This window comes from Sardina pilchardus, chromosome 2 (assembly GCF_963854185.1).
Source record: "Sardina pilchardus chromosome 2, fSarPil1.1, whole genome shotgun sequence".
NCBI lineage: Eukaryota > Metazoa > Chordata > Actinopteri > Clupeiformes > Clupeidae > Sardina > Sardina pilchardus.
In genome coordinates this window covers 29082988-29110679 of record NC_084995.1, presented here as the reverse complement: position 1 = coordinate 29110679, position 27692 = coordinate 29082988, and the positions used below count along the sequence as shown (strand labels likewise).

Genomic DNA, 27692 nt, shown 5'->3' with positions numbered 1-27692 from the left:
ATAGCTGACATTGACATACCTCCCCCTGCTGTTTCTGCACTGAGAGTGAGCTCCTTTGGTTTTCAGGTAAGATTGTGGTAATTTAAATTTAAACTCATGCTTCCTCATAATCTGTGGTAGGCTAGGCCTAGTCTATACTCCCAATTCCAAACAGCGCATTATTTTATAGACTGACTAGGCCTATTAGGCTATTGACTCATGCAGATATCCACATGGAAATCTGCATGATAAGCATGACACTCGGTTTGCCTTAGGGTTACTGACGAGACGACAAAATAGGGCCAGGTCGAGGTTATAAGAGGCTGTAATCAAATTGAAGCAGCAAATTGAATGATCTCCATGGCAATTTTGAACATCTTGATTTTAGCAAGTTCATAGGCCTATATAGCCAGGCTACCTCTGGAATGAGATTGAAATGAAAGGTCACTGAAAATATAATGTTTAGCTCAATCCCAGATGCACCAAAAGTGTCAGGATTGCTAGCCACTAAAGACGTTTCCCCTCTTTTAAGGTGGTGAGGAGGTGAAAGTGATGGGGAATGCGGACGCTCCAGATGTGCGTGTTAACTACGCCCACGCGCAAGGACGTGGGCACGCTGTGGTCATTGAAGGAAAGCTGAGCAGAAGAGTGGAATATGGCGACCTCAAACAATCCGCGAAAATTCAGTGAGAAAATCGCTTTACACAACCAGAAGCAAGCGGAAGAAACAGCGGCATTCGAGGAGGTGATGAAAGATCTGAGTATTACGAGAGCAGCAAGGGTAAGGACGCATAATTTCTTTCTTACGACTGCCTGCTAGCCATGGCTAGCAAGCTGTCAACTGTGCAGTTAATGAACGATAGGCTGCTGCTGCTGCTGCTGCTGCTGCTGAGGCTAGCCTGGCCGAGGGTAAACAATAACAAACGTCCGCCTATGATATCGGATGCATTGGATGTGTACTGTTGTTAACATGCCGTTTACACAAAAAAATGCGCTGCATTTCAATCATCCTTGGTTAATAAGGTGTTTTGTCCCACCATGCATGCATACGAATTAGTGATGGATCTGGCAGCTAAGCCCAAAGCAGCATCGATGATGAGAATGGTGCAACGATGATTGACAGACGTCATTTGATTTATCTTATTCTTCAAATCGGCTAGACAGCAGTCGGATTTACGGCAGGCCGCATAATCTGTTGTCTGCAACATGATGCTGGTAAAGCCTGGCTGTATTAGGGCAATGCTAGTCTGAACAATTATGACATAGACATGCAGCTAGCTCACGATATTTAGGACTCCTCCTAAACCCCGCCAAGTTTGACTGTTTTCAAGGTTGTCAGTCCAATTATTGGCCAAAGTTGGTAGTTTCCCCACACAACGAAGGTTTGTCTAATTTGATTTTGTGATATGTAATCTACAGCCACTCGTGAAGATTTTATATTAAACAAATCTGATCATTTGTTTTGTGTGTTTTCCACATACATGTTTCCATTCACCAGTCAGTTTGTTTTTGATTAATATTTAGCACTTAATAAATGTTTTTAGAAGTGATCTCAAAATATTTTCTGTTGGAAGTAATTCACTGGGTCATCCTACATTACTATGTGATTCACAAATTATACGGACAGGCCTACTATGATACAGATAGGCTTACTTTCTTGTTTATGATTCAGCTTGTTTACACAATTTTGAATACAAGAATACAATCTTGCTGACTGTTGTAGGCTACAAAATATTGTAGGTTGTGCAGTTATGGAGAATTACATGGTTAATTGTTTTTGGTGTGTCACATGTCATTCTTTTTTGTGGAATCGCATGAAGCTGCTGACCATTAACCAGTGAAATGACCAGTGATGTTTCATTCAGACTGCAATTATCTGTCTAGCAACTAGAATCTTTAGCAGTCAGTCTTGTGACAGAATATGCCTTTTCCTTTTTTACTGTTGAAGTGTAATCATATTTGAGTTTAAAAATGATTGAAATTACCAAGTGGATCTGCATCCCTAATCCTACTGTGTGCTTTTTATGAAGCATTTTATCTCACCTATTGTACTGTGAAACTTATCAATATTTTATGTGAGAACTGAGAAAACATATTGAAACAGTACAGTTTGGGTCCAGCTGTAATGCAAGTGGTTGCGGCGTCCATAACAAGTGTCCAAGTGCCTACAGGGATCTGGGTTCGAATCCGACTTACGGGCATGTCCTGATCCCACCCCATTCCTACTTGTTTTCTGTCATTCTTAAGTGTCCTGTCTGAATGAAATTTAAAAGCCCAAAGAGATTTTTAGTACATAAACTTGTTAGCAATAGAGCACATCTGCTCAGTGGAGATGTCCATTAAGGCATGTGCTGACATTGTTGATTTACCTTCACTTTATTGCAGTTACAATTGCAGAAAACCCAGTATTTGCAGCTTGGACAGAATCGAGGGCAATATTATGGAGGATCACTGCCAAATGTCAATCAGATTGGAAACAGCACTGTTGATCTGCCATTTCAGGTGAGCTCCCAGTGGTATAGCAAGGTTGTAGTCTTGCTGTGTTTTTGTTCGATTTTTGTCTGTCCCCTTCTGTGTTGTTACTCATAGATATCCTATAAATATCTTAGATGCGCTGAAATTGTGGTATTTTTGTAACATCTTTAATTGCCATTTGTATTGTTCTGTCTTTTAATATTATTCCTCATGTCCTGTATAGTTAGAGTGTTTTGTTGGTCTTTGCAGACACCATTCCCAACTTCAGGAATGGATACGAGCCGGACTAATAGACACCATGGCCTTGTAGACCGGGTTTACCGAGACCGAAACCGAATCACCTCCCCACACCGCAGACCCCTCTCAGTTGACAAACATGGCAGACAGATATCCTTTTTAAAAAGTTCAGTGTGATATGGTATGGGGTTATCATCATCATCTGCTTGCTCTCTTCGCGGTGTTCAATTTTATGGTTTTCTCCTTTTCATTTCTATTGAAACCTGTAAATCCATCCACCGTTTCTCTTCCTCTCAAAAACGATAATTGACCTAAATATTTAGAATTGGGAAAGGAGTTAGCATATAAATGTACCTACATTCATCATTCAGCTTAATTAAGCGATCATCAGTGGTCGAATTAGATGTTAGATCCAGTGTTGTTTAGATCAATTGTGTACCCTTAACTTGACCCTTTACATTGGAAGCTGCCCCTACAGTTCTGTTTACTTGTCACCACCACCAGACACAAGCTGGAGAAGGTAAGGGTAGAGTCAGCATATCAACAAATACACATGATCGCATCACCTTTATTGACCGGGTGAAAACTATATAGCTCACTAGCATCACATAATGCATTAATTCCACATGTTTAACATGCAGCTGGATCCAGTGCTTTAATAGTTATTACTGGTTAATATTTTTTTTATAGTGCTCTTCAACTTCAACTTCAATGAATCTGTTTATACTTCATAACTGATATCATCTGTGATTATCAATGCTTGAGTAGTGTGCCTGCAATGTTTTGGAACATGCATTAAAAAAAGCAGGTCTCTGGTGCTCAGATATCAAAGCCAGGAGAAAGAAAGCCTAATTGGCATCTCAACACTCTGCTGACATTAATTCTTCTGTTGCAGGACAAACTCAGATTCAGCTTTGCACCAAAGCACTTTGAACCCTGCTTCGCAAGACAAGTTTGTCGGAGGATCACAAGACCTACAGCCAAAGCAAGGTTCATAAAATATAGATGGATTTCTTAATACAATTCTGTTTTATATCTCTGGTGATTGTAGAACCTTGATGTCCTTTGTATCCATCATACAAAGGGGCACTGATAGTCATAGTAATGTGATATTATTACCAGTATTTCTCACCCCTGTCTTCTCTCTCCTAGTGCTCCTTCTGACAGTGCCAGGGACAGAAATGACTGAAATTGAGATGGAGAAAGATGAACTGAATGACATCTGGGAGAGCAAAAAGGTAATATTGTCTAGAAATATCACAACCTGTTCTTTTCTTTTGAGATGTTTCACGTGTTCATTGTTCTTTAATGCTACCTAGAATGTGTCCTCGAGACCGAAGCCCTGCAAAGTGCCTGGGATCAAGTAAGTCAATATTAATGCCATTTCCAACCGCACCTCTAACCCTACAGTGTTTTTTGTTGCTTTAACCAGATGTAATGTGTTTGGCACAGCACTCACAAAATAATTAATTGTTATTCAGCACATAGCTAAATAAGATAAAATCTTCTCAGTTAGATATAAGTCAGAGATAAGTTAAATGGTTAAAAAAAAAAGCGGCATGATTTTTAGCATGATCTTCTCGTGAACAGTGAGACAGTGAGAAAGGCTGCACATATGGCCTGCGTGTGCTCCGTGGCCCTTCCTGCGGGTGTTCACAGCGCTGTGGCAGTGCAGGCTGTGGAGTAGATCAAAGGCTCAGGGATCAGCAGCTGCTCAGGTCCTCCTCTAGACCAGAGCACTCAGGGGTCTCACTCAGGAGCAGCCCAGAGCTCATCACATGGCAGAAGGACACTGACTAGTGCTGCTATAAAAGAAAAACAAATCTGAAAAAATACAGTGCATCTATACGATATATGCTTTGTAGATTGTGTGTATGAAAGTGTGCAATTTCTGTCTTCTTTTGTCCTCAGCATATTTCCATCTCCTGACCAAGAGATCAACACGTCTCTCATTCCTGCCACACACAACACTGGAGGCTCACTGCCTGACCTGACAAACATCAAGTTCCCCTCTCCCCTGCCGACACCGCTGGACCCTGAGGACTCCGTGTCTGGCCTCAGCGTCTCCTCCAGCACGGGCAATCTGACCGTGGGCTCGCACGCTAACGTGGTTATTTCCTCCACCAGCCCAGGTATCCCGTATGCTCATCTCACATCTCACTTCCTCTTTCCCACGCTGTATCAATGTGTTAACACATTTCGTAATGTAGGAAATGATGTATTGGCTTTTTGCTACTAAATGTTTCAATTTTGGATGGGTTGTCGAAAATGTATCATGTTCCGACATTAGATTCCCTATGTAAACAATTCAGGAGAGGTTCATAAATATTCTCAGGAAAATTCCTAATAGGGGTTTTCAAAATTCCATGTTTTTTTCATACGCAAATTTCCAAACTTCTTGGTAGATTTCTCTGACCATATTCTCGACATTGCAGCCATTTCTGGTTAGGGATAACTCTGTGATAACAAACATATGGACAACTTAAGTGAATAATAAAAAAAGACACATAGTATTTGTCCATTTTAGTCAGGTCATATAGGTTTATAGGTTTTTCTCCCTTCAGTGAATTTCCATCAATGATTCCCGGGACACTGAAAGTCCGGGCTGCATGAAACATGGTGGGCATGTACAGTTAGGAACAAAATGATTCAAACCCTTGGCAAATATTGATTTATTGTTGATTTTCTCTTGACCAATATGTCTGTTCTGACTGAAAATGATACTGCCACATGGCTAAAGGTTGTAAGCAGGGTGGGAATTTCGTCATTTTAGGGGCAAGGCCATTTGGCCTTCACCTTCTTTTTTTTTTAGGGGCACCAAGGCCACATGATAGGGCACAAAGGCCACTGAGTAAAATGTGATGGTTTTACATTTCAGGGTTATCTTGACACAAATACATAGACCCGCTAGCCGCTGTAGGCTTTGAGAAACACTAACACAGCCTCAAACTTCTTTAAGTTGAGGCCGATTCATGGCAGACTTATGATTATCATATCACAAGTATTATGCTATATTGTTAGACATGCACTTTCACTTCAAAGCAGTCAATGTTTGTGCCAAAATTGTTTATGTGTCTTGATGTGGGTCTGCCTCGTTGGGCTAGCTTATACAACAGGTCTCTTGGCAGACTGCCTAATCTGTTTCTAAATAATCTTAATGTAGCCCCTTATTTTAGTGTTACCATTTACTTTGAGAAGGAGCTGTTTTTTTATTTGTATCTATTTGGTATATCTTGGTAACTTTTACAAAATCTAAATGAAAAAGTCTATCAGTATTTTAGCATAGCATTGCATAGACCAGTTCTCTGTCATATGATATGTTTCAGATACCTATTTCATAAGTTCTCAATGTACCACCTCAGCACCAAATGTGTACCCACTTTTGAAATAGACAAGGGGTGTATGCAAATATCAATTCTTACCTCATGTTGCTTTAAAAGCCTACCTTTTAATAGTTAGTAGGTTGATATGTTCACTCATCACAATCCAATTGCATGTAGCGGCAGCAGCAGCAGCAGCAGCAGACTCCCCCAGTGTGCATGGCAGGGCTCATTGGTTTGGCGCTGGGTGTTGTTGTAACTCTGTGGTTGCGTCTGTCTCCCGTCCGTCCCCAGGCGTCACCTCCTCTCAGCACACGGTGTCGGTGACCGTCCAGGGCCAGCCAGCTGACGTGGTGCCCCTCATCCTGAACGCAGACCTCCAGCAGCAGCCCGCACTCCAGCAGCTCTCCCCAACGCTGTCACCGACATTCACTCAGGTAGCGCACCTGCTGCGGCACGGTCCTTATTCACAAGTTCTCTGTTTACATGGGTTGCACTTCCTTAATTTGATCTCATTTATCTAATGCCTGAGGATGTAGTTAGTTATACTGTTTTTCCCAACTATTATCCGGCTTATACATTGAAATTTCCTCAGCTGTGAGGTTAATACACAGGGGCAGTTAATATGGTATTGATATAGTTTTGTTTCTTTTAATTGCATACAGTGCATACAGTTTCTTTTAATTGCATAAAACTCTGTCCTGCAGCTTCTACACAATGCAGCTAATACACAGGAAATGACTGAAAACGTAGCTGAAATGTTAGGTGAACGACACACGTAGTGAACTGCAGTAACCCATGTGTTCCAACTTGTCTGATACTGATATGATATCTGCCACTCGTTTTTACTACTTAATTGAAAGCCACTGTGGCCAGATTAGTTGTCAGCTGGTGACTGTTGTCTGGCTTCCCTTCCGCCAGGCAATGACAATAGACGCCGTCATGCTGGAGCAGCAGCTGGCTCAGTACACGTTCTTCACCCAGTCGCAGACACAGGCCTTGGGTGAGCAGCAGCAGCAACAACAACAGCAGCAGCAGCAGCAGCAGCAACAACAGCAGCAGCAGCAGAACACTGGGCTAACCAGGCTAGTCCAACTGCCCCCTCTCTCTGTGAACTGCACACTGGCCCATCCCACCTTAGATGGCCAGACAGCGCCCTCTGTTGGTGTGGACATCAGTACAGTGAGTTTTACGTTTCAGTCTGTGACCTGCGATTAACTGCTTTTCCTCTAATGTGTTTTCTATTTCAGTGCCCCTCATAAGAATACAAATTTCTGAGGTGATTTAGAATGTTTTGAAAGTGGTATTATCAAAGGGTGTGTGTTAAATGTAGGGTTTTTATGTGTGTATAATTTGTTTCAGAGTGCAGTGATTGTCTGGCTGCCTTGACTTGCCTCCTATACCTCGTGTAAACTTCAGATGTGATGCATGTAGCCATGCATGGAAATATTACTGTAATATGCACAGTTTAATTTGACTTGACTGTAATTACCATTGAAACAGCTGCTGATCACAGATATTTATTCCTCAAATATAGAAGTTCAAACCTTTAGGCCTTATGAACAGTGAGTGTTCATAATATCAAGCAATGGTACAAAGCATCAGTTGTGAAGTATCGAGGCTGGATATTCATGTAGTGCAGGGTTGGCCCGTTTCTTTGTGGCTCCACAGGTGTGTGTGCTTTTTCCTGCCTTTTTACTGTATCAACTGAAGGGTTAGATGAATTGCCCAAGGAAGACGATGAGTCGGACAGGTGAGCTGCACGTGTCCGGTCGGAGGACCCGCCACGTAGCCCTGCGTAAGCTCACAGGCTCGGCCCCCGCCGTCGTGGGGCCCCCGTCGCTCTAACTGTCATATTATCCCGTATAGGCCTCCACCCTCCATCAATACCGCAGTAGGATGGGCTCCTCGGCCAATCAGTCTCCAACCTCCCCTATCTCCAATCAAGGCTTCTCTCCGGGGGGCTCGCCACAAGTAAGGGCGGCGACACCTCCACCCCCAGCCTCATTGTGGTCCGTTGTTTTGTGCCGAGCCGGGCTTGGCTGCCCTCTGTCCAGCTGCTCTGTGTCACAGTTGCCATCCTGTCTCTGAGTCTGACTCCGACTGATCACCTGACGCTTTCGCTGTCTTTGTCCCTGTGTGATGTCCTAGTTCTTGCCAGTGTCCACCAGGACATCTGAGGTATTTTAATGAAGTAGATGTATAAAAGTGATAGGAACAGATGCATTTTCTTAGTAGTAAACTCAGATCTTCTTATTTTATTTTTTTAATCTGCTGTTTTTTTTTTATTGGCCCTTGTCAATGCAGTGGCCAATGCAGTGGCTTTCTTTAGACAGTTTTTTCCCCCAACAAACTGGTGCATATAACCATGAAATACAGTCTTCCAGCTATACAGTACATTACATGTTCAGTGGTAGTGCCATTTTCTGCTTGTTGTGCTTGGTGGTGATCCTGGTGAGTTTACCTTAGTCCAACCAAACTCAGGAACTGTTATCAATGTTCATTCCAGCAGTACTCCAGAGCAGGAGCAGAAAATAGATGGAACTTACATGACGTCCATGTTACATGTTCAGATTTTGGTTAAGGCACAAATGTAACAAATTTAAGTGACTTTAGACGTATCTACATCTGCTGTTGTACTGTTGTTAAGGCCCAAAGATACGGTATGTGACAGTCAGATCATGACATGCCAATCAAATGTATGTGACATTCAATTGTGCTAACAATGCATACTTTTGATGCTGTGCTCAACTTGTGACACTGAAATAATTTCACTTGTATCACTTGCTATCTGCCTAAAACTTCAGGACTGTTGTTTCTATTATATGAATATATTCAGTAATCAAATTCTAGAGGAGACTGCGGCAGGTAGCATAGGAAATCTTCAGGAGTGTTCATTACAAGAATGAAATAAAGAAATGCATTCTCTCGTATATTAACCCCATATAATAGCTGAAGAAGCTTTGCTAAATCGATGTACAAACCTTGGTTCATCAGGCCAAATAGGGACATTTTTATTAGTCACCATAGTGCACTTTTCAGTTTGCCTTTCACAGTGTGCGAAATAACCAGTTTGACTCTTATTTGCCTAAATCACTTTGTATATGTGCTGCTTCTCTAAAAGGTGATTGTGGGTGTTTGAGCTGTGGACCCTTGTGAGGCCTTGTCTTAACAAATATTTCTATGTTTGCCAGCAGTGAATCATTCTACAGTGAATTGGAAAGCATTTGTCATCTCACCCCATGTTGTCCTTTTGTAAATGGGGTTCTCTTTTCATATCAGATTGGAAAGTGACAAGTGCTGGCAAGTCGATAACGATCATGTTTTTGTTTTAGCACTCCATACTGGGAAATGTCTTTGGCACTTCCTTCTATGACCAGCAGATGGCCTCCCGTCAGACGAGTGCTCTCTCTCAGCAGGTCAGTTGAGACATTTTTAAATAAATGTACAGTATGCCCACAGAGCCTTCTGCATTTTGTTGTTGTTGTTGTTATTTTTAAAGGAACAGCCATGTCAGCTCCAAGCTGGTGCCAATTTTGTTTGAGTTGTTTTCAGATACATGTTTTTGTTTTGGTATTATGAAGCAGTCAGTCTAAGCCTCTTCTTTCCTCTAGGATGTATAGGATTCCCACTGTGTGTGTGTTTGTGTGTGTGTGTGTGTGTGTGTGTGTGTGTGTGTGTGTGTGTGTGTGTGTGTGTGTACGGTGAATAACATTCATATTTTGACAGGATCACAGTATACATACTCTACATGGTATACAAAGTGCCATGGAAGAAAAGCAGGGTTGCATTGCCATGTTGGCCCTGAAGGCAGAGATCTTCTAGGATTTGTTGCAGTGGATACTCCTCCCGTGTCGTGCAGTGATAACGTTTTGCTGCTCTCACTTTATTCCCAGCTGGAGCAGTTCAACATGATTGACAGCTCGCTGAGCTCCAGTGGTTTGTATGGACCGGGCTCCACGCTCAGCAGCTCCCAGGCCGCCCTCCTGGGCCTCTCAGGGAGCCATGGCAGCCTGCAGGACTCCCAGCACCTAGGCTACAGCAGCCATGGCAGCATCCCCAACATCATCCTCACAGGTACACTCCTCCCGGGCATTTCCCACAACGCATTGCAATGATGATGAAATGATGTTGAAATATTGACCATGATGGTGGTGGTGATGCGAAATGATGTTGAAATATTGTCCATGAAGACGGTGGTGGTGTCGAGAAATGATGTTGAAATATTGACCATGAGGATGGTTGATGGCGATGCTTGTTTTGTTTTTGTAAGCCTTTCGGTAGCCAGATGTTTCTTGCTCCAGTGAATATTCCCATGTGTATCTCCCCTGTTTACAGGTGACATCTCCATGTCTTCAGTGACGGGAGACGCCCTGTCCAAGGAGCTGGCGAGCACCTTAGCGGGTGATGACAGCTTTGATGCAGACTCTCAGTTCCCCTTAGATGAACTCAAGATAGACCCTCTCACGTTGGATGGCTTGCACATGCTCAACGACCCAGATATGGTACTCACTGATCCAGCCACTGAGGATGCTTTTCGGCTAGACAGGTTGTAGCTTCCTCAGTGTTATTAGGTGGAATTTAAGGGTTGGTCAGGGGGCTATTTAGCATACGTTGTGCAGGAATTTCAACTCTTCTTGGCTTAGACACTCACAGCAACCTTCCCTTTCGCCCCAAGTCTGAAATGTGCTCTGGGAGTTTGTTGTCTCAGAGATGGTTGGCCTGGGAATTGGTTTGTTGCAGAGGTAGTAGAGAAGATACATCTCTCCGCTGGATTTGATATTTTGGTCTTTTCAACATTCACACTCCCTAAATGAACAGTTTTATCTGTAACTTAAAGGTGGAAAACACTACATGGGTAATGCCTCATTTTATTTTATTATTTTTTTTATCACGAAAGAGATATATCACCCTGTTATGTTACAGTTATGTTACATAGTATCTTTTTTGGCTGGTGCTTTGTGTTTTATTTCACTATAAGACTTTTTAATTGCAGAAATGTAAATTGTTGATTGTTTTTGTTTTAGCTTTTTACATTTTTATATTTCACCTTTGTATTAGATTTTGTTTTTATTATTATTTGGCAGTATCACTGCTTAATGAGTACTAACTCTCCCCATGTTTCTATTTGTGTGCAGGTGTATTCTTTGAATAATTGAATGTCAGTATTCTTTGATCTGTACTTGTTGCCAGAATGTCCATATAGTGATAATGGAAGGATCCTTCATGCTCTGTTGGCAACAGTATAATGACTTGGCATTTCATTTGTTGTAGTCGCTGTTTATTCCTAAGTGAAAACTCTCTGTGCTGTATGTGAAACATTGTAAGGTGTTCGTATGGAGATGTATATACTTCATGCATCAGCTCATTTAGGAAAATTGCTCATAATTGACTCTTAACTTTAAATTTAGGATCTGATGAGGCATCAGGGGGTGGAGGTTGCAACCATGCTCATCATGAAATGTCTTGTTCCACTCCATAAGCATGTTTTGTCAGAACAAACTGTCATAACTGTCAATGGTAAGGCCCAAGAAGCGCAACCCTTTAGCATTAAGGACAGTTGAATGTTAGAATGGCATGGAGTCCTACAACAAATTCAGAGAGAATAGCATATTCTCTTGATTGGTGGAATTACACAAGGAAATCTATTTCACTTTGTCACTGTGATTACCATATTCTGCCTTATTTCAGCAAGATGCAGTTTTTCCCCGCTATATTTTGTGATATTGTGGAAGTCTCTGTTTGAAAGGTCTCCGATGTGTGTCACACATTTATATTTTTACAGAAATTATACTTCTTCATGTTTACATATGCTTAAAGAGAGAAAATCTAATCTCATTCTAAAAAAAATCGAATACTGAAAAAATTGTATCTGTTGTAATTTGTATAGACCACAGAGTGATGGGGAGGGTTTTTACTCTTGCAGGATAATCATAACCATATTTTTACATCCGTAGTTGTGGGATATTGAATGTTGCATGTTGTTTTGTGGTATTTGAAGTAATTTGTTATGTTTTATGTGGTTTAGAATATGTTATCAATTGGATCTTATTGGAGTATCTATGCAAAGTTTATCAAATCAGTGTAGATAAGCCTATTTGAAAGCTTAAGAAACAAAAATACAATGCAGCTTAACAAAAAAGGTTTTCTAACAAACCAAAAAGCACCAGTTATTGCATGCAGCATTCCCCAATGCCTATTTTTTCATAAGATTATAGACAGAGATTTTTCCATTCAACATGCCCATAGTGTTTGGTTGAGGTGTCCGTTGCAAATTCAAAGCAAATTACCGTAACACATTTTCACAACTATGCCTTGATATATATATTTATCCCCAATCCCCCCCCCCCCAGGAATCCGTGATAATATTTCAAATGCAAATTAATATTAATTGTTATATATTCCTCAAAGACCATAAAACTATATCATACTCTTTGTATATAAACATAGGACCAAAACTGCTTTCATGTCATTGTATTTTGTTTGTTGGTTCACCAGTGTAAAACAAAAAAATATGTTAACCAATCCCCCCCTTCTACTTCAGTATTGTTTGTATTGTGTGTTGATTTCCAATGAATTCCAATTCCAAACAATTCATTTCAATGGTGAAACCATTACATTCTGCATTTCATTTTGCACTTAAATCATCACAACTTTATGGCACTAAGACCCTCTCACCCCCCTAATGGGCTGCTTTGGATTTAGGATCCATAAACCACATGTATTTGGTCAAATCTGCCTTCAGAAAAAAAAACATATTTTATTATATAAATATATCTTTATCTATATCTATTTATACGTCTATACATTGTCTGACTTTTTTTGTCTGACTGGTACTTTTTTAAACTCCCGAAAATCCAAATCTGTGGAATAGAAAAATTATTGGCCCGACCATGTGTTGAATTAGCTAATAGTTGATAATCCCACCTAAACTTTAAGTGCATTCATCTGTGAAGACTGCCTTTGTTCTTAATAGATCCAGACAGATGAGAGGGTGCTAGCTGGTGATTTTCTATACCAGTCTAGTTATAGTCTTTCACTTTTCACTTTTTCAATAATCATGTCTCAATCAATACGCTCAAACACCTTTTTTTTTTATATAAGCCACTGGTTTTAATTGCTCCTAATTGCACCTAATTATTGTCTGTCTACTCAAGTGTTTATTCAGAAAAGTATGTGAAACAATTTGGCTATCACAATATGGTTTTGGAGCTAATGCTGTATCAGTTTTGACAACTGGTTGACATGGTATACATTTGCGGTTTTACATGTTCTTTCAGCGTTTTACGAAATACATGTGCATGTTGATAGATGTTTATTTATGAGTTATGAGTCAGTCCCAACACCAAAAAACTAAATAAGTAGTCTGAGTGTCATTCACAGCTAAATTGTACCAGAAAATTATTAAAACAGTGCATGCATGTTTTTTTTTACACATGAAAATGTGTACACAATAGCTTTTACAGAGCTCAATTTTAAACATAATGTTGTTACTATTGATGGGAGCCTTCTGTTTCTTATTTATCCCTAATGTAAATGTTTGTTTATTTGTGTGTGGAAGTGGTGTGGAATTTCCAACCCCATGCATGTTTATATTGCTTTTAGTAGGCCTATGTTATAGTCTTGTCTGTGCGGCATTTTTCAGTTCAACTTACTGGATTTATATCCAAATGGAATCTGGCATGTCTTCTCCTTTTGGTTCAAAGCAATGGAATGCTTTCCATTCATGTAGAAACATAACTGACTTTCTGCACGAAGTGATGCAAGTTGGCTAGCATTCATTCCCCCCCCCCCCCCCCCCCCGTTGAGTGTATACCCATTGTCCTTTTTGTTTGGTGTACATAAATGTACATTTTGGTTTGTAAGATTTTTGTGCTTTGTTGGTATGATGTCAAAGTGAAAAAGTTACATGCACTGAAAACTTAAACGCTGCAATGTATCATTGTGTTGAGGTGATGTGGGCTCCGATTATAGAGGTCATAAATTGGCTCAACCTTAAAATCTTAAAAATCCTACCAGCTATATTTTTCAGATGATTTTCTAACAAATTCTGAATATTTTATCTAAGGAAACCTATATAAACAGTCTAGTATGACTAAACCAACCACTACACAAACAGAAACCCTCTGTTACCACGTAGAAAAACATTATGATCATGTATCATACACAGCAAGTGGTCTGAATTTTCTGTTTGGTCATTTAAAGTTGAATGTATGATTAGTACTGTGTCTGATAACAGGTTTTATTTGTATATTTCAGAATGGAATTGAAGCCAAGTCCGTATTATGTTCGTAAGACATCTTACCCAAAATTATTACGGGAGGTGCAATTATTTTCTCACGACCATTTGTTCAAAGGGTATAAAGAATTATATTTACATAAAACATACAAGACTCGATAGTACAAGACCATGGTGGTTTTGAGTTTTTCCTCTCAAGGAGAAACATTGTTGTAGGTGTTTTTTTCTACCTGCGATATTTTATCAGTGGATGAGCCATTTGATAACACCAAAGTTGAAAATATGGTATCCCTTTCATTTTGAGTCAATGCTTTGGAAACACTTGTAATTTGTTATGTCTTTTGTTATGGCAGTGTTTGTTCATGTTTGTGAATAATGGTTGTGATATTTGGCCATAGCTGGCTGTTTATGGTTATTCTATTATGTGTTATGCTTTTATCTGACAACCGACAATGTGGGAAAATGAAGTGTTTACTCTTAAAGATGAATAATTGTCCATATACATGTATATAGTTTCTGGTAAAACTTGCAATCTTGTGCTGAATATCAGAGGGGCATCTGCATGGTACTGAATTAAAAACCCCTCATATTCTAAAGCCTTCGTGTGACCTGTTCAGCTTTCAGTTTGTATCTAGCTGTACCAATACTTTAAACCTATCCTTAAACCTAACAGGTGTCTTAAATGATTCAAAGCATTCTGACACTTAAGTTTTCCCTTTAATTAATATAGAAAATAATGAATAGGCTAGTGCTTGGCTAGACATTTAATCAAATATAAATCAAAATGTTATTGATATAAATTATATAATATAAAATATGATAAACTATATTAAAAAATATTGAGTCAAAATATAAATCTCATCTCAACAACATGGGTATAGTTGTTTGTTACGGCAATGACAAATTGACATTGACATGTTCAGCAGCTGATCATTTCATCACTCCATAATAAACCAACTGTAAACCTTCTGATACAGCATGTGCATTTAATGACGATGAACTGTTGTGATGGTTCACTTCTCATTCCTCTACAATGGCAGCTAATTTGTTATATATATTTACTGTGGATGATGCACAGCAAGGTCTGACTATCACACTTCCTTTGTACAGTTACAGGACATGCATATGCTCACCAAATATGCAAGACAAGCATTCGGTAACACAGCTCTGCAATCCTGCCATTATGTTGTGATAACCCTTTAAAATGAACGAATCTGATTATTTTGTTTTGTTTAGTTTTTCTTTTTATACAAAATAAATAAGGTATTTGGGCTGTATATGTGCGCAATTTACTGAAAATTGCTTTCAGTTAAATGTTCTCTTATATCTCTCTTGTGTGGAGGCTTTTGTCTTTGTAACTTTGCATTACTATTTGTACATTATATTGAATAAAATCTTCAACATGTGACTCACTATTTTGTTGCCTAGTGATAGAATGAAATACCGTATTTCATTTAATTTTTCATGGCATACGAGCACAAAACATAATATATGACAATCTCTTATAATCTCTTGGTGGTAGGCCCAATAAGAAATGAACTATTATAGCAGCCTTCTTGTTTTCATCCGATGTTTAATATTGTCTGGATCTTTTTGTATAAGCTAATGCTTCACTCCTCAATCTTAATTAATTCAAATGACTTGTTGCCAACCCCCAAACCAAGTCTAAATCAGTAACATTCAGAAGATATTTAACTTTTTTTAATGTAAAACATTGTTAAATTGTTAAACTTTCAAATTATTCTACTTCAACATATTAAGTGTTTCTAGTGGATGTGAGCCAGCCTAATGTTATGGTCCTAGTATTTTGTTTTATTGTAAATTTCAGTACAAGTACACTAACAGGTAGAAGCTGTTGAAAATAACAACAGAATTAGTACAAGTACTTACAAGTAGGTCATGGAGATTTCAAAAGCTTAAAATGGGACATTGTAGAGGTGTATTTAATGGGGTTTCCTTTTGATAAACTTACATTTTTTGATTAACAAAAAGAAAATTTGCTAGGAAAGGAAACAGGTTAATGACCAAATAAAAGTTAAAGTAAAATGTAAAGTAAAGAAGAATGTTTTTTATTCACATAGCTAGAAAATCAAGCCGGTAGATACTTGAATATAAGCACCCCCAAAAAATATGGTCAATTCAATTGTTTCTGATAAACACTGACAAAAGGAAATGGTCCTAGTATTTTGATTTTGTTCACTTGTACAGAATACAGTGACGTCGACGCAAACGTCTACGCACAAATTATGACGTCTATTTTTTCCCATAATGCTTTGAGGAAACAGTTCTGATCCAGTTTATTCCATGAAATCAGACTGGTGGTGAGCGCGATGAGGCAGTGAGATCACATTGAATTTCGATTTTGTTGCTTTATACGTTTACAAACTCACAATCGAGCAGACACACCAGAAACATGTGGTTCAGGTTTCGTTTTCATCTTCCGAAAGGTGTGTGACTTTGATCAAGCCTTTCACCCTTCCATTCGGAGGATTCCTCCCCGTCCGTCGATTCGTTTCGACCAGGCAATGACAACGGCCCCAGCAACCCCGCAGCAGATCAGAGACCGGCTGCTGCAGGCCATCGATAGCCACAGCAATGTAAGTATTAAGAGAATGTGACCGTCATGGACCCCTTCCTTTGAAAACTGACTTGCTAAATTGCCAACATGGCATACTTTACAAAGCACCCACCAAGGGTGTTAACGTTGCATTTACACGTCGAACCAATAAGCTAACATTAGCTGTCTCGAGTTAGCTGGCTTAGAACTTGGCTGCTAACTAGCCAATGGAAGCTAAGTGGTTCAGCATTGTCAAATATTCAGTGAGCAGTCTCTAGCCAGGTAGCTAGCTAACAGACTTTCTTTCCTCAGGAACTCTTGTACTAGCTAGACTTAATAAAGCACCATGGCTTGTCAGACTGCTAGGACAATTGGCGTGGGACTCGCATTAGTTGAAGTCACGTTAACGTTAGCGTTTAATATGTGAACATGCTCCGGTGTAGTTCGTAAAGTGACTGACAAGTGGACCATCACTTTTCTTGCAACGAACTCGCAGAGAAAAACACACTAACCAGGCTAGTTGCTAATAGTAGCAGCACCAGCTAGCCAGCTAACGTCAGCTAGCACTTTAGTTTTCACGTTCCACCAAATCAACAATGTGGCTGATGTTAGCCAGGCAGCAGCCAGCATCTTGTATCTGTTAGCAAAAATATGGTTGGCAAATAACATCCATTATCGTGCACTTATTACTTAGTTAACGTTCGAGGAAGTACCACACCCTTAAAACATTAAAGAATAACGCCAATATAGATCCTTGGTTTGATTTCTCTACTGAAGGCTAGCTCAATTTGACGAGACTGGTTAGCATTAAACAACAGTAACATAATATGTATTGATAGTCAGCTAACTAGCTTAGCTAAACACAAAACTTAACGTTTGCCATCCATGCTGAGGGTAAACATCCTGTAGATATTTCGTGTGTGTACACAAGTCAATGACGTAACTATATTATAAATTAGGCATGTTTTATATTCAATGTGTTTGAAAAAAACACCTGCTGTCACGCTACTCAAATGTGGCCAGTGGTTAATAGTGAAAGTTCTGTCAAATAGTTCATGGATAAGCTTACTTGCCGAGACAGTTATACGATTCAACCTGACCAGCACGTCTGGTCGGCTTAACTCTGCTGAACATGCTTTGTACCTAAAGTTTTTTTTATTTCCTGATTCAGAATGAGTTGGCTCTGATCTTTGCACTTTTCAAGTTGAGGAGTTAATATAGGATTTGTTTCAATTGTTCAGAATACACGTCTGTGTTGTAAATCACTCTTCGAACAGATTTGATTGAAGACATGGTGCCTGAAGTTTCTCAATTGTACATTAGAACCAATCAGAAGTAAATTTTTTGGCTTGGGTCTTCCGTATGGGATTCATTTTTCATGTGACACCAGGAAGTACCAATTGCCAGGCAGCAACTGGGTATTGCCATGGGTATTGCTAGGGGGGTTGACAATGTTAGTCAGTTTGTATCAGCAGCATTTACTGCTCACCAAAATCCTATTAATATAGCGAGAAAAATACTAAGAGCAGTGACCTGATAGACACAGACTTATTATAAGTTAACTATGGTTAGATGTCAACAAGGTCAGCCAGAAGCTCGATAAAGATCCCCCCCCCCCCCCCCCTGGCTTGGTTAACTGATTTCTGTAAGTCAGCATTATGCCAAATATTTGTACCCCTTGGTTAGTACTACATAGACTGGTGACATGTCAACTATGAAAAAAAATCCTGGCAGTGATCAGGCTGGTCTGATTGGAACAGTTGGTTTACCTGTTGACCTGGATTAGAAAACAGTAATAATAGACCTGTGACATCACGGCAGTTGATCATATTTATTTTGACATTAGGCATGTGACGGGTCTTTCTGAAGTGGTAGTTGAATTAGCCTTTTCCACTCAGCATACGGTTGCTGTTGTCAGCTGTCAGTGCTGCTGATTGGTGACTGACAGGGGAGCTACAACAGGCACGTAACTGAAGCATTCGGTTCGTGACACGTAAAATCCAATTTAGAAGACTGTTTTTTTTTTCTTTTTTCGAACGTACGCCCCACTTGGCTTCTGGTGTAGCTAACTACTTCCATTGATTATAGTGATTATTACCTGCTACAGCACACGTTGCTAACGGAACGCTTCAGTTAAGTGCCTGGTGTAGCTCCCATGTGACACATACTTTACTCTGACAATGACATTTACTTCCTCATGTCACGTGCCAACTGAAGATTTATCTCCTCTCCAGGCGTTCAGCAATGATTCATGTCTGTCACAAATGTAAATGTATGTGAATGTAACATTTACATTTTTGACAGACATGCATCATAGCTGAACACCTGGAGAGGAGATACATCGTCAGTGGGCTACATTTTGTGTAGGCTATACTAGGTTTGTGCCGATGGACGATATCACCATCCATCGTGATAGACCTCTGAAGTTCGCCTACAAAAAAGCTACCATCTTTGCCCAAATAAGGAGATCTGGTATCTTGAGATTTTTTCTATGGGAAAATAACATGGGGATTTTGAATTATCGCACCTGTTAAACTTTCACTGGGACGGAAGAAATTGGAAATGTAGACGTTTTGCCTGACAAAGTTTTGTCCTCTGCCTTCAAGTGGATACTGTGATCTTCGGTAGGTGAAGATGGCACACTCTGATCTTTGCTACCCCAGAGCTAACGTACAATGCAACTTTGCATAGGCAGTTAGCGTCAATTAACACCCGAAACTCCTTATATGGACAAAGATGGCAGCTTTGGATCTTATTTGTAGGCGAACTTCAGAGGTCCATGGGAAGCAACCATCGTGATGCCACACCCCCACATGTCAGGCATTAGTTCCTGCTGTAGACTAACATAGGCTAAAACAGAAGGAAAACAAATGAGCCTAGAACTAATGCATATGTAGGGTACTTTAGGGGCTGTTAACCAAGCAGTGCAAAAATAAAAGACTTACAGTATTAGTCAATGTGAGACTACCGTCTTGTTCAAGTAATTCCTGATTACAACGTGAATGTGTTCTTTTTTTTTTGTCTCGCAGTATAGCATACTTACATTGAACGTAAAATATGTAGCCTAATGTTTTTTTTTAGCAGAAAATAGTCCTAAATAGTCCTAATGAATTACTGCTGTTTGAGATTTTAGATGAGTGACCGCGATATAGTCTTAAGTCGTTTTTTTGCTAGGCCCTGTGAAGCCTGGCAATGCAGAATATTCTGCTGGTTGGTACACAAGCAAGTGTCTAGATTGGCCTATAGAAGATCTATTGGTCTTTTGCTTCCCTCAGCTACTAGGATAGCAAAACAGTCAGCAACCACAGGGGGTGACATTACCGTTTCAAAATAAAGTGGCAGTGGTAGGCTAACAGCTGGAGAAAGCAATAAAACAGTAGTAGTTGTAGTTGTAGTAATGCCAACAAACATCAAATGATTGCAGTTGGAAGAATGTGTAAATTTACACAGCAAAGGTAGCTACATTGTTTCCTTCCTGCCAATATGGTTTATCAGTTTGCAAAGGTTAGTGACGAAGTAGGAAGTAACGGAGTCCATGCTTAATGTGATTGGATTGGTTAGACCAATGATTAATCAAGTTAACACAACAATCAATCAGGTGTAAACGGCAAGTCTACACAGATTCACAAATGAAATTGAAAAATCAAACTATTGAGAAGAGAGCAGGCAGACGTTGTGACATCAGCCTCTGTGGTTTGTCATGCCCGGATTCGCCGCGCAGGGTGTGCTCTCTCCACCTTTTTTTTTATTATTTATTAGTAATTCTGCATGTACATTACACATGGCTCAAACTTATACATAAAAACTCCATCTACAATATTACAGGTGCAATAAACATTCAGAACAAACAAAACAAGAAAGGAAAAACACACAAATACATACTAGGGCTTGGAAAGTAAATCAGATTCTGTTACTCTGTTCCAGAGTTGCATAGCATTCTTAGAATTCATAACTTTCGGGGGTTTTGAGTAAGAAAGGAAATGATTATGAAACCCACTAAAACTAAAAATGGGCTTCGCTTTTATGTATCTACATTTAAGTATGAAATATTTACACAAGATGACAATTACATTGACCAGGAGATCATTATTATCATTGATCATAGAGAGTCCATAATGTCCTTTGAGTCAAAGCTACCTAACATACAACACTTAGGATGGAGCCAGCTATGAAGATCAAGCCACAAAGACTCAACATGAATACAGTGGACAAACGGATGTTCAACAGTTTCTAGCTCATCACAAAACACCCAATTATCAGTCTCTATCCCAAAGTGCCTTTGGATAAAATCGTTGGAGGGGTATATACCATTCAAAGTTTTAAAATGTAACTCCTTGGCTTTAGGAATTATTGGACACTTCAAGTCTTTGGTTCACAAGACCTATATACGATGCTTTGTGAAAAATTTCGAAATGGAGTTTCTATATGTTTAAAGTATAAGTTTGTGCGGTCTCTCTCCCCCGAGTCTGAAGGGGGAGCTGGCTGACAGCAGCTGATTGGCAGGACTGTTCCAAAGCACCCCTGGCCTGTTGTTCGGTCTCTCTCTGCTTTGATCTGTTCTGTTCTGCTCTGGCCTCTGTGCTGGTGGCAGCACCATCATACTCCTTTTGCACTACACATAGCCTACACTTCACTAATCTTTTTTAATCTTCACTAACCTTTTCTTGCTTCTCATTCACTGACTTTAATAAATTATTTTGGTTCAACTGTACAAACGGTGTGGTCTCCCTCTATGTCATGGCTACTGTGAGCTAGGTAGGAGGAGGGACACTGCAAAGCAAATGGCTAGACTTCTAGTCACCAACTGTAATTAGATGCTTACATTAGCTAGCATTACCGATTTGGGAATCACAAGAATTTCGATCAACTACTTGGCGCTTAATGTTACAGTCCTTAAAGGAGAACTCTGCTGACTTTTCTTCAGGCTACTTTGCTTGAGTTGCTGCAGCCAACAGCTAGAGTTTGGACTTTGGGGACATCTTTGAAATTATGCCCCCACAGTGTAGCACTGTAGCTGCCTAGCGGCTCTAGCTGTTGGCTGCAGCCAATCAAGCTGGGTAGCACCAATTTGTTTTTGTACCGACAGTATTCGGTGACCTTGAGAAACAGAAATCTGCAGAAAACAGAAAGTCGCTGGAATTTTCCTTGAATTCTAAATACTTGTCTCTTTTTTTCTTTTTTTTTTTTAAATAGAGACAAATACTTGTCTCACATGCCCCATTGATAAAGCAGCACAATTTAGGTTGTTCTGTACAGGTTTTTCTATGGCGATGCTGATAGTTGGAAATCAGGGCAGCTGGTGGCAGATATACAATGTAAATGTTTCCCCCCCATGTATTTGTCCTGTTGGTTTAATAATTTTATTTATCAACAACAGCTCTTTTGTCCGAAAAAGTTTACGAGCACAGCCAACCTGTTTTCACAACTTGTGAACTTTGTCACCATTAATTCCATTTTAGTGAGGGTGAAAATAAAATGAAAACATAGTAGTTAATATAGTTGTACAGCCAGATGATCTAATCAAGGGTATTGTCCAGGCCTCCGAAAAGGTTGAGGCAGCGAGTGAGCAGTACGATGATAATTGTCTTGGAGGGAAAAAAACGAACCGCTTTGGGCCCTGTTGGAAGCGGAAAAAGAATTATCGGCACATTATTGCATCAGAACTTAACAACTGGATTGTACAGGGCTCAAAACTGTCCTAAAACATGTTTTTTGTTCGTTTGTTGACAGACACTGTTACAAGCCAACTGGACATGACCTAAGTGATTGCAAAATGATAATGGCCGGGTTTCCCAAAATTGTTAAGAAGCTCTTAAGTGCTAAGAACTTCTTAGGAGCGTTGTAAGAATGTTCTAAGAACGTTCCTAAGAAGTTCTTAGGACTTAAGAGCTTCTTAACGATTTTGGGAAACCCGGCCAATAACTTTGTGTACTGGTATTACACAGCCTGCTGCTCATATCTGCTGTGCAGAGTGAGGACTACACAGGCCAAAAGCAGTAATGTCAGAGAGACTTTTCAGGACCACAAGGCTTTTTTTTTTTTTTTTTTTTAACGATGTTTCGAGGCTCCCACACAAAGGACTTAGCATCAACTCTAGGAAAATGTAATCACACATTTGAATGTCTCCATCATCATAACTAAGAGCAGAGGATCTGTGTGTCTGAACAAGGCACAGCTGCAGTGTGCGCATGAGAGCTGCTCCGATGCGCAACCTCAGAGTTTATCAACACTATGGTCTTTAATATTTTAGCACCATGGCCTGTTACTGGGTTTCGGTGCGGCTGGTTTGTACAGCAGATTTAAGGCTTGCTATCAACACATTTCCAAATTAGCCTAAGGTTCTTCACGTTTTCTCTCTAATAGTATCGTTATGACGCCATATATACCATATTTAATCATAACCTGGCCATTTTCTCCTGGTAGTGGCAACTGTGTTCTCACTCATCCAAAAGCATAATGCATCATCCACTGGGGGTCTGCTGGTAGAGCGGCAATTTGATTGACACAAGGGGTCTGTCTTAGCATAATTTACATAAATCGGCCCAAATAGTAAGTTGAACGATCAATCTGCGATATTGTTTTTCCTTAAAACATTATTACAGTTATCCTTCTATAACATGTGTTTGGGTATTATTTCAGTAATATTGATACATGGAGAAGTGGGCTAACTCATTCTCCTGTCTACGTTACTGAAATTATTGATTGCTTATTCCAGTAGCGTCGAGTAGATGTTTTAAAGTCATTCTGCTTGGCTCATACAGTAGCCAGTGAATATTCCATTTCAGTGACGGTTCAAACAAGGTTTAAGTGACGAACCCCCTCATGCTTCATAGCATGTTGAAGATGGACTCCAGCTCAAGTTCATACCTTCTTCCTTGTTTTGGGATTTGCGATCTATCTGCCCCTGCCCCCGTACCCTCTCTGCAATCTGTTCCCCTGCTACTGACTGCTGTAGCTGATTTGTTAGCTAGCTTGTTTGGGCCTTTATGAAGAATTGTCCCAATCCCAGGTACTCTGTGCCTTTATGATGCACTCAGGGTCTTATGCCTGAATTGGCCCACTTGGGCTGTGATTGCTCAAAATGTAGAAATCCAGCAGAAATCCTGACCTAAGACATTGGCTGCTTATTTTCCTCATCATGCATCTTTTTTAAAAAAAGGTAGCAGACACCATACAGTCATGTCCACAAGGTTAGAAATTTGATTTTCACCAGAAGTGGTTTGAAACAACTTACTTACAATGGACCTCACCGTTAAAAAAACCTCTTTTGAAACGCTCTTCTGCAAAGCTTTAAGAGCAATGTAAAACTGATGTTCTTGTGGATCTTGTTGTGCCCTCAGATCTGCAACATGGTGGCAGTATTGGATGTAATCACCAATTTGGAGAAATTTCCCATCACCAAAGAAGCACTTGAGGTATGATTTCCCCAACTATTCCCCACCGTCTTATAAACGGTCTATATACTGTACATGATGTGTCATTTTTGCCATTTCTTCTCATCATCTAGGAAACTCGCCTAGGAAAACTGATCAATGATTTAAGGAAAAAAACAAAAGATGAAGATTTAGCGAAACGTGCCAAGAAACTTTTGCGCACCTGGCAGAAACTTATTGTGCCGGGACAGAATGACACCCCTACGCGGTCGGCTCCGGGAACCCCAGGGTCTGCTAATGGTGGTGCCCACCCATGCAGAACTGACATCACACCACTTACTGTGCCGCCGCCGGGCAAGGTTGGCCCCGAAGTCAAAAATCGAAACGACATCCACAACACCTACTCTCCCAAAGCGGAGAAGTCAAGTAGCCGCAAGCGCAAGGATGAGAACAGGAGGACAGAGGACAGTCTCCACCCGCCTGCAAAAATGCCTAAAACCTCTGCGTACGAGCAGATGTCTTCCTGCGCCTCGCCGTCAACCAATGGTATTGGAGGCAGCCCAGAGACTCTGTCAGAAAGGGAAACCACCCTCCAGCCCTCTGACAGAACCCGCACTGAGCACCTTGAGAATGACCGACACAGCAAGATTCCCGTCAACGCTGTTAGGCCTCACTCTAGCTCCCCAGGGCTAACCAAACTACCTAGCACTTCGTCCCTGATCAAAACGGCAGTCCTGCAGCAGCATGCCCGAATGGAAGGTGGCAGTGGAGGACCCCATCAGCCCAAGAGCCCTCGCTTTTCCTCCCACAGTCCCCGCAGCGCACCGCAGGAGATGCTCTCCAAGAGGTCTTCAACTTACGCCCCTAAGGAGAGTCTTTCAAGTCCATCGCCTAGCTCTGTTCAAGTGCCCTCTCCCTCGCCTCTTTTGCAGTCGTCACTGTCCCCGGCCAGAGAGTGCTTTGCTGTGGAACACTCTCCTGCACGACACGAACCCTCCCTGCACTTGCACGGTTCCACAGAGCCTGCCTTCCACCCCCAACACAGCACTGTAACGCAAGAGTGTCCCACGGGCTCTTTGCAAGCCTCGCATATTCATAAAGCCCCTGACACTCACAGACACAGCGCCTCTTTGGAGGCTAGTGCGGGGGAATGTGAAGTGGTGACCTCGGGTCCCGAGGGCAAAAGGAGTAAAAAGTACAGGTCTAGAGACTATGTGGTCAACCTTCAAGGGCAGCCTTTAGAGGACAAGACAAAGCCTGTGCGCTTAAAAGAGCGAAGGTTGACCTTTGACCCCGTAACTGGTCAGATCAAACCCCTCAGCCCAAAAGAGTCCCACTTTGAGGAGGAGAGCCCAGTGCCGCTGCCGCCACCGCCACCGCCGCCACCCCCTGCCGCTGAGCCCAATCAGCAAAAGCCCCCTGCGCCTCTCCCCAGCCCCTTCCAACAGACAAACTGGAAAGAGCTGTCCAGGAATGAAATTATCCAGTCGTACCTTAACATTCAGAGCAATGTGCTCACCTCCTCTGGGGCGCAGACCCACGGAGCACACTTTTTCATGACGGAATATTTAAAACGAGAGGAGCATGACACAAAGGAGACCAGAAAGACCCACGTGCTGGTGCCCAGCAAACCTGAATCAGACTTGCCTGGTGTGACCAGGGAGGTGTCCGAGGACGACCTTAATAGAATACACACAAGTCACTGGCCGGGAGTCAATGGTTGTTGTGATACTATGGGAACGTGGTATGATTGGACAGAGTGCATAGCCTTGGACCCACATGGAGATGAGGCTAAATTGAACATCTTGCCATATGTCTGCCTAGACTGAGAGAACTGGGCCTCTTTTGTCTTTCTTTTTTTTTTTTCTTCTTTTTTGGTCCTCATGAAAAAGTGACAAGTCTTTGATTGTACTAACTGTGATCTGGTAATGCCACAACCACAGTTGCCCCCTCTGGCCTCCCTTGTATTTGTCAATCAGAATGGTGGAGTAGGATGCCGAGTGTGCAGAGGCGGCAGGTTGTGATTTTCCATGCATGGTTTTGTGAAGGCGCTCCATTACAAAGTGCTGCTAGAATTGCAGGCAAGAGGTCTAAAGGAAATACAGAGATTGGGTGTAGTTGGCCAGTCATTGCACGGGTGTGTGGGAAAGCAGTCAAGGATTACGACAAGCACAGGTAAGACTGAAAGTGTCCAGCAAGTCAGAAAGAATTTAACTTGTTTGGAAGTTACAAGAAGCTTTATGTGACTTAAAAAAAATAATAAATTATAATTTTTCTTATCATGTATGCATCTATTTATTTGACCTTTTTATTTAGATTTTTATTGGCTGTGTACAGCTCTCCATGAAGTTGTTTTTATTTTTATTTTTTCTGGCCTGCTTGAATCACATGCATCCCTACTGGTGATGTCAGTGAGTCATACCATGTAAAAGTTGTGCACATTTACCCATATGAACACACCAACTGATGACTACATTCCATAGGTCTCCCTTTATGCGTGGATCTGTTTCAGGACAGGAACCTTTTGTTGGGATTAAACTGTGCTCCAGGAAAGCCATGCTTTTTTTTTTTTTTTTTTTTGAGGTTATTTGAGCATGCCCTTGTTATGTGGCTTTAGTATGGACTTGTGTCCTTTGATTTAACGGGATGGGGGAACAGAGGGTGCAACTGCATTTCATCCATTAGGCCGGAATAGCAGGAAAATAACAATATGCTGGAACTGTACTTGTTACCATTCCTTCATATATTGTTTGCCTTATGTGAAATCACTCTTCATTGAGCTTCACTGAATGTACGGTGATCAGACAGCTGTCTTTTAGTTGGTACTCAAGGGAACATTTTATTTTTGTTCAAAAAATTTACCGGATGTGTTTTGAAGTGCAAACAGATTGCAGTTCTGGATATTTGTACATACATTTTACTTTGTTAACTTGTTAATATCTCTCAAGTCCTGAAATGCTTTTTAATCTGGAGAGTAATTTTGGTTTTCAGAGAATCATCAATAATAAATTGAGCCATGATATCTGAGACTAAGCCACCACTAAAAACACTTGAATCAAAGAATTGAAGTACATTTATACACCTGTAAAGTTTTCAACGTGAAAACTCCATACGAACGTACTTTACCCCATCCTTGTATTATTTTTCATGCCAGTTTTCCTTGGGGAAAAACAATGTTTAAGTGGCTGAAATTTTATCTGCTGCCGATTTGCAAACACTGTGCTCCGCTACCTTCTTCCCTACCAATGTGCCTTTCGATGAAGAGTTGCTTAGTTTGTTTCTATGTACTTGATTTGAGTAATAACCCCTTCCCTCCGGTGGTCCATGTTAAGGCTGTCATTGAACTGGTCATTGTTTATAGTTGAAACACATGGAGAAATACAGCTTGCAATAAACAACAAGCCGGTAGATTTTTTTTTTTTTTCGTCTGATCATTTTCGGATCAGGGACTTCTTTAAGTGTTTAACATCACTCATCTGTTTGAAAATAAAAAAGGCATATAAACTTTGTAT

General features: G+C 40.7%; 2 protein-coding genes across 3 annotated transcripts; both read left to right on the top strand.

Moving 5' to 3' along the window:
- Positions 1 to 609: 609 nt before the first annotated feature.
- Positions 610 to 15663, top strand: crtc1a (CREB regulated transcription coactivator 1a). Of its 2 annotated transcripts, XM_062525306.1 has the most exons (14): positions 610 to 760; positions 2365 to 2481; positions 2704 to 2843; positions 3152 to 3211; positions 3587 to 3681; positions 3844 to 3929; positions 4011 to 4054; positions 4603 to 4823; positions 6306 to 6448; positions 6933 to 7193; positions 7881 to 7985; positions 9347 to 9430; positions 9908 to 10088; positions 10350 to 15663. In XM_062525306.1, exons 1-14 carry the CDS (start codon positions 635 to 637, stop codon positions 10565 to 10567), a joined length of 1881 nt encoding a protein of 626 aa, XP_062381290.1. In that variant the 5' UTR covers positions 610 to 634; the 3' UTR covers positions 10568 to 15663. The 2 variants fall into 2 exon arrangements, with proteins under 2 accessions (XP_062381290.1, XP_062381299.1); XM_062525315.1 differs by lacking the exon at positions 7881 to 7985.
- An 890-nt stretch (positions 15664 to 16553) lies between these two features.
- Positions 16554 to 27685, top strand: crsp7 (cofactor required for Sp1 transcriptional activation, subunit 7). The gene is made up of 3 exons (XM_062525282.1): positions 16554 to 16847; positions 24148 to 24222; positions 24315 to 27685. The coding sequence occupies exons 1-3, from the start codon at positions 16776 to 16778 to the stop codon at positions 26007 to 26009; spliced, it is 1842 nt and encodes a 613-aa protein (XP_062381266.1). The 5' UTR covers positions 16554 to 16775; the 3' UTR covers positions 26010 to 27685.
- Positions 27686 to 27692: the final 7 nt, after the last annotated feature.

Excerpts from the sequence above, each read along its gene's own strand:
- crsp7 (XM_062525282.1), top strand. The coding sequence starts at position 16,776 with ATGACAACGGCCCCAGCAACCCCGCAGCAGATCAGAGACCGGCTGCTG. Across the intron at positions 16,848-24,147 it reads CCATCGATAGCCACAGCAAT|ATCTGCAACATGGTGGCAGT; the intron begins GTAAGTATTAAG and ends TTGTGCCCTCAG. Across the intron at positions 24,223-24,314 it reads TCACCAAAGAAGCACTTGAG|GAAACTCGCCTAGGAAAACT; the intron begins GTATGATTTCCC and ends CTCATCATCTAG.
- crtc1a (XM_062525306.1), top strand. The coding sequence starts at position 635 with ATGGCGACCTCAAACAATCCGCGAAAATTCAGTGAGAAAATCGCTTTA. Across the intron at positions 6,449-6,932 it reads TGTCACCGACATTCACTCAG|GCAATGACAATAGACGCCGT; the intron begins GTAGCGCACCTG and ends CCCTTCCGCCAG. Across the intron at positions 10,089-10,349 it reads CCCCAACATCATCCTCACAG|GTGACATCTCCATGTCTTCA; the intron begins GTACACTCCTCC and ends CCCTGTTTACAG.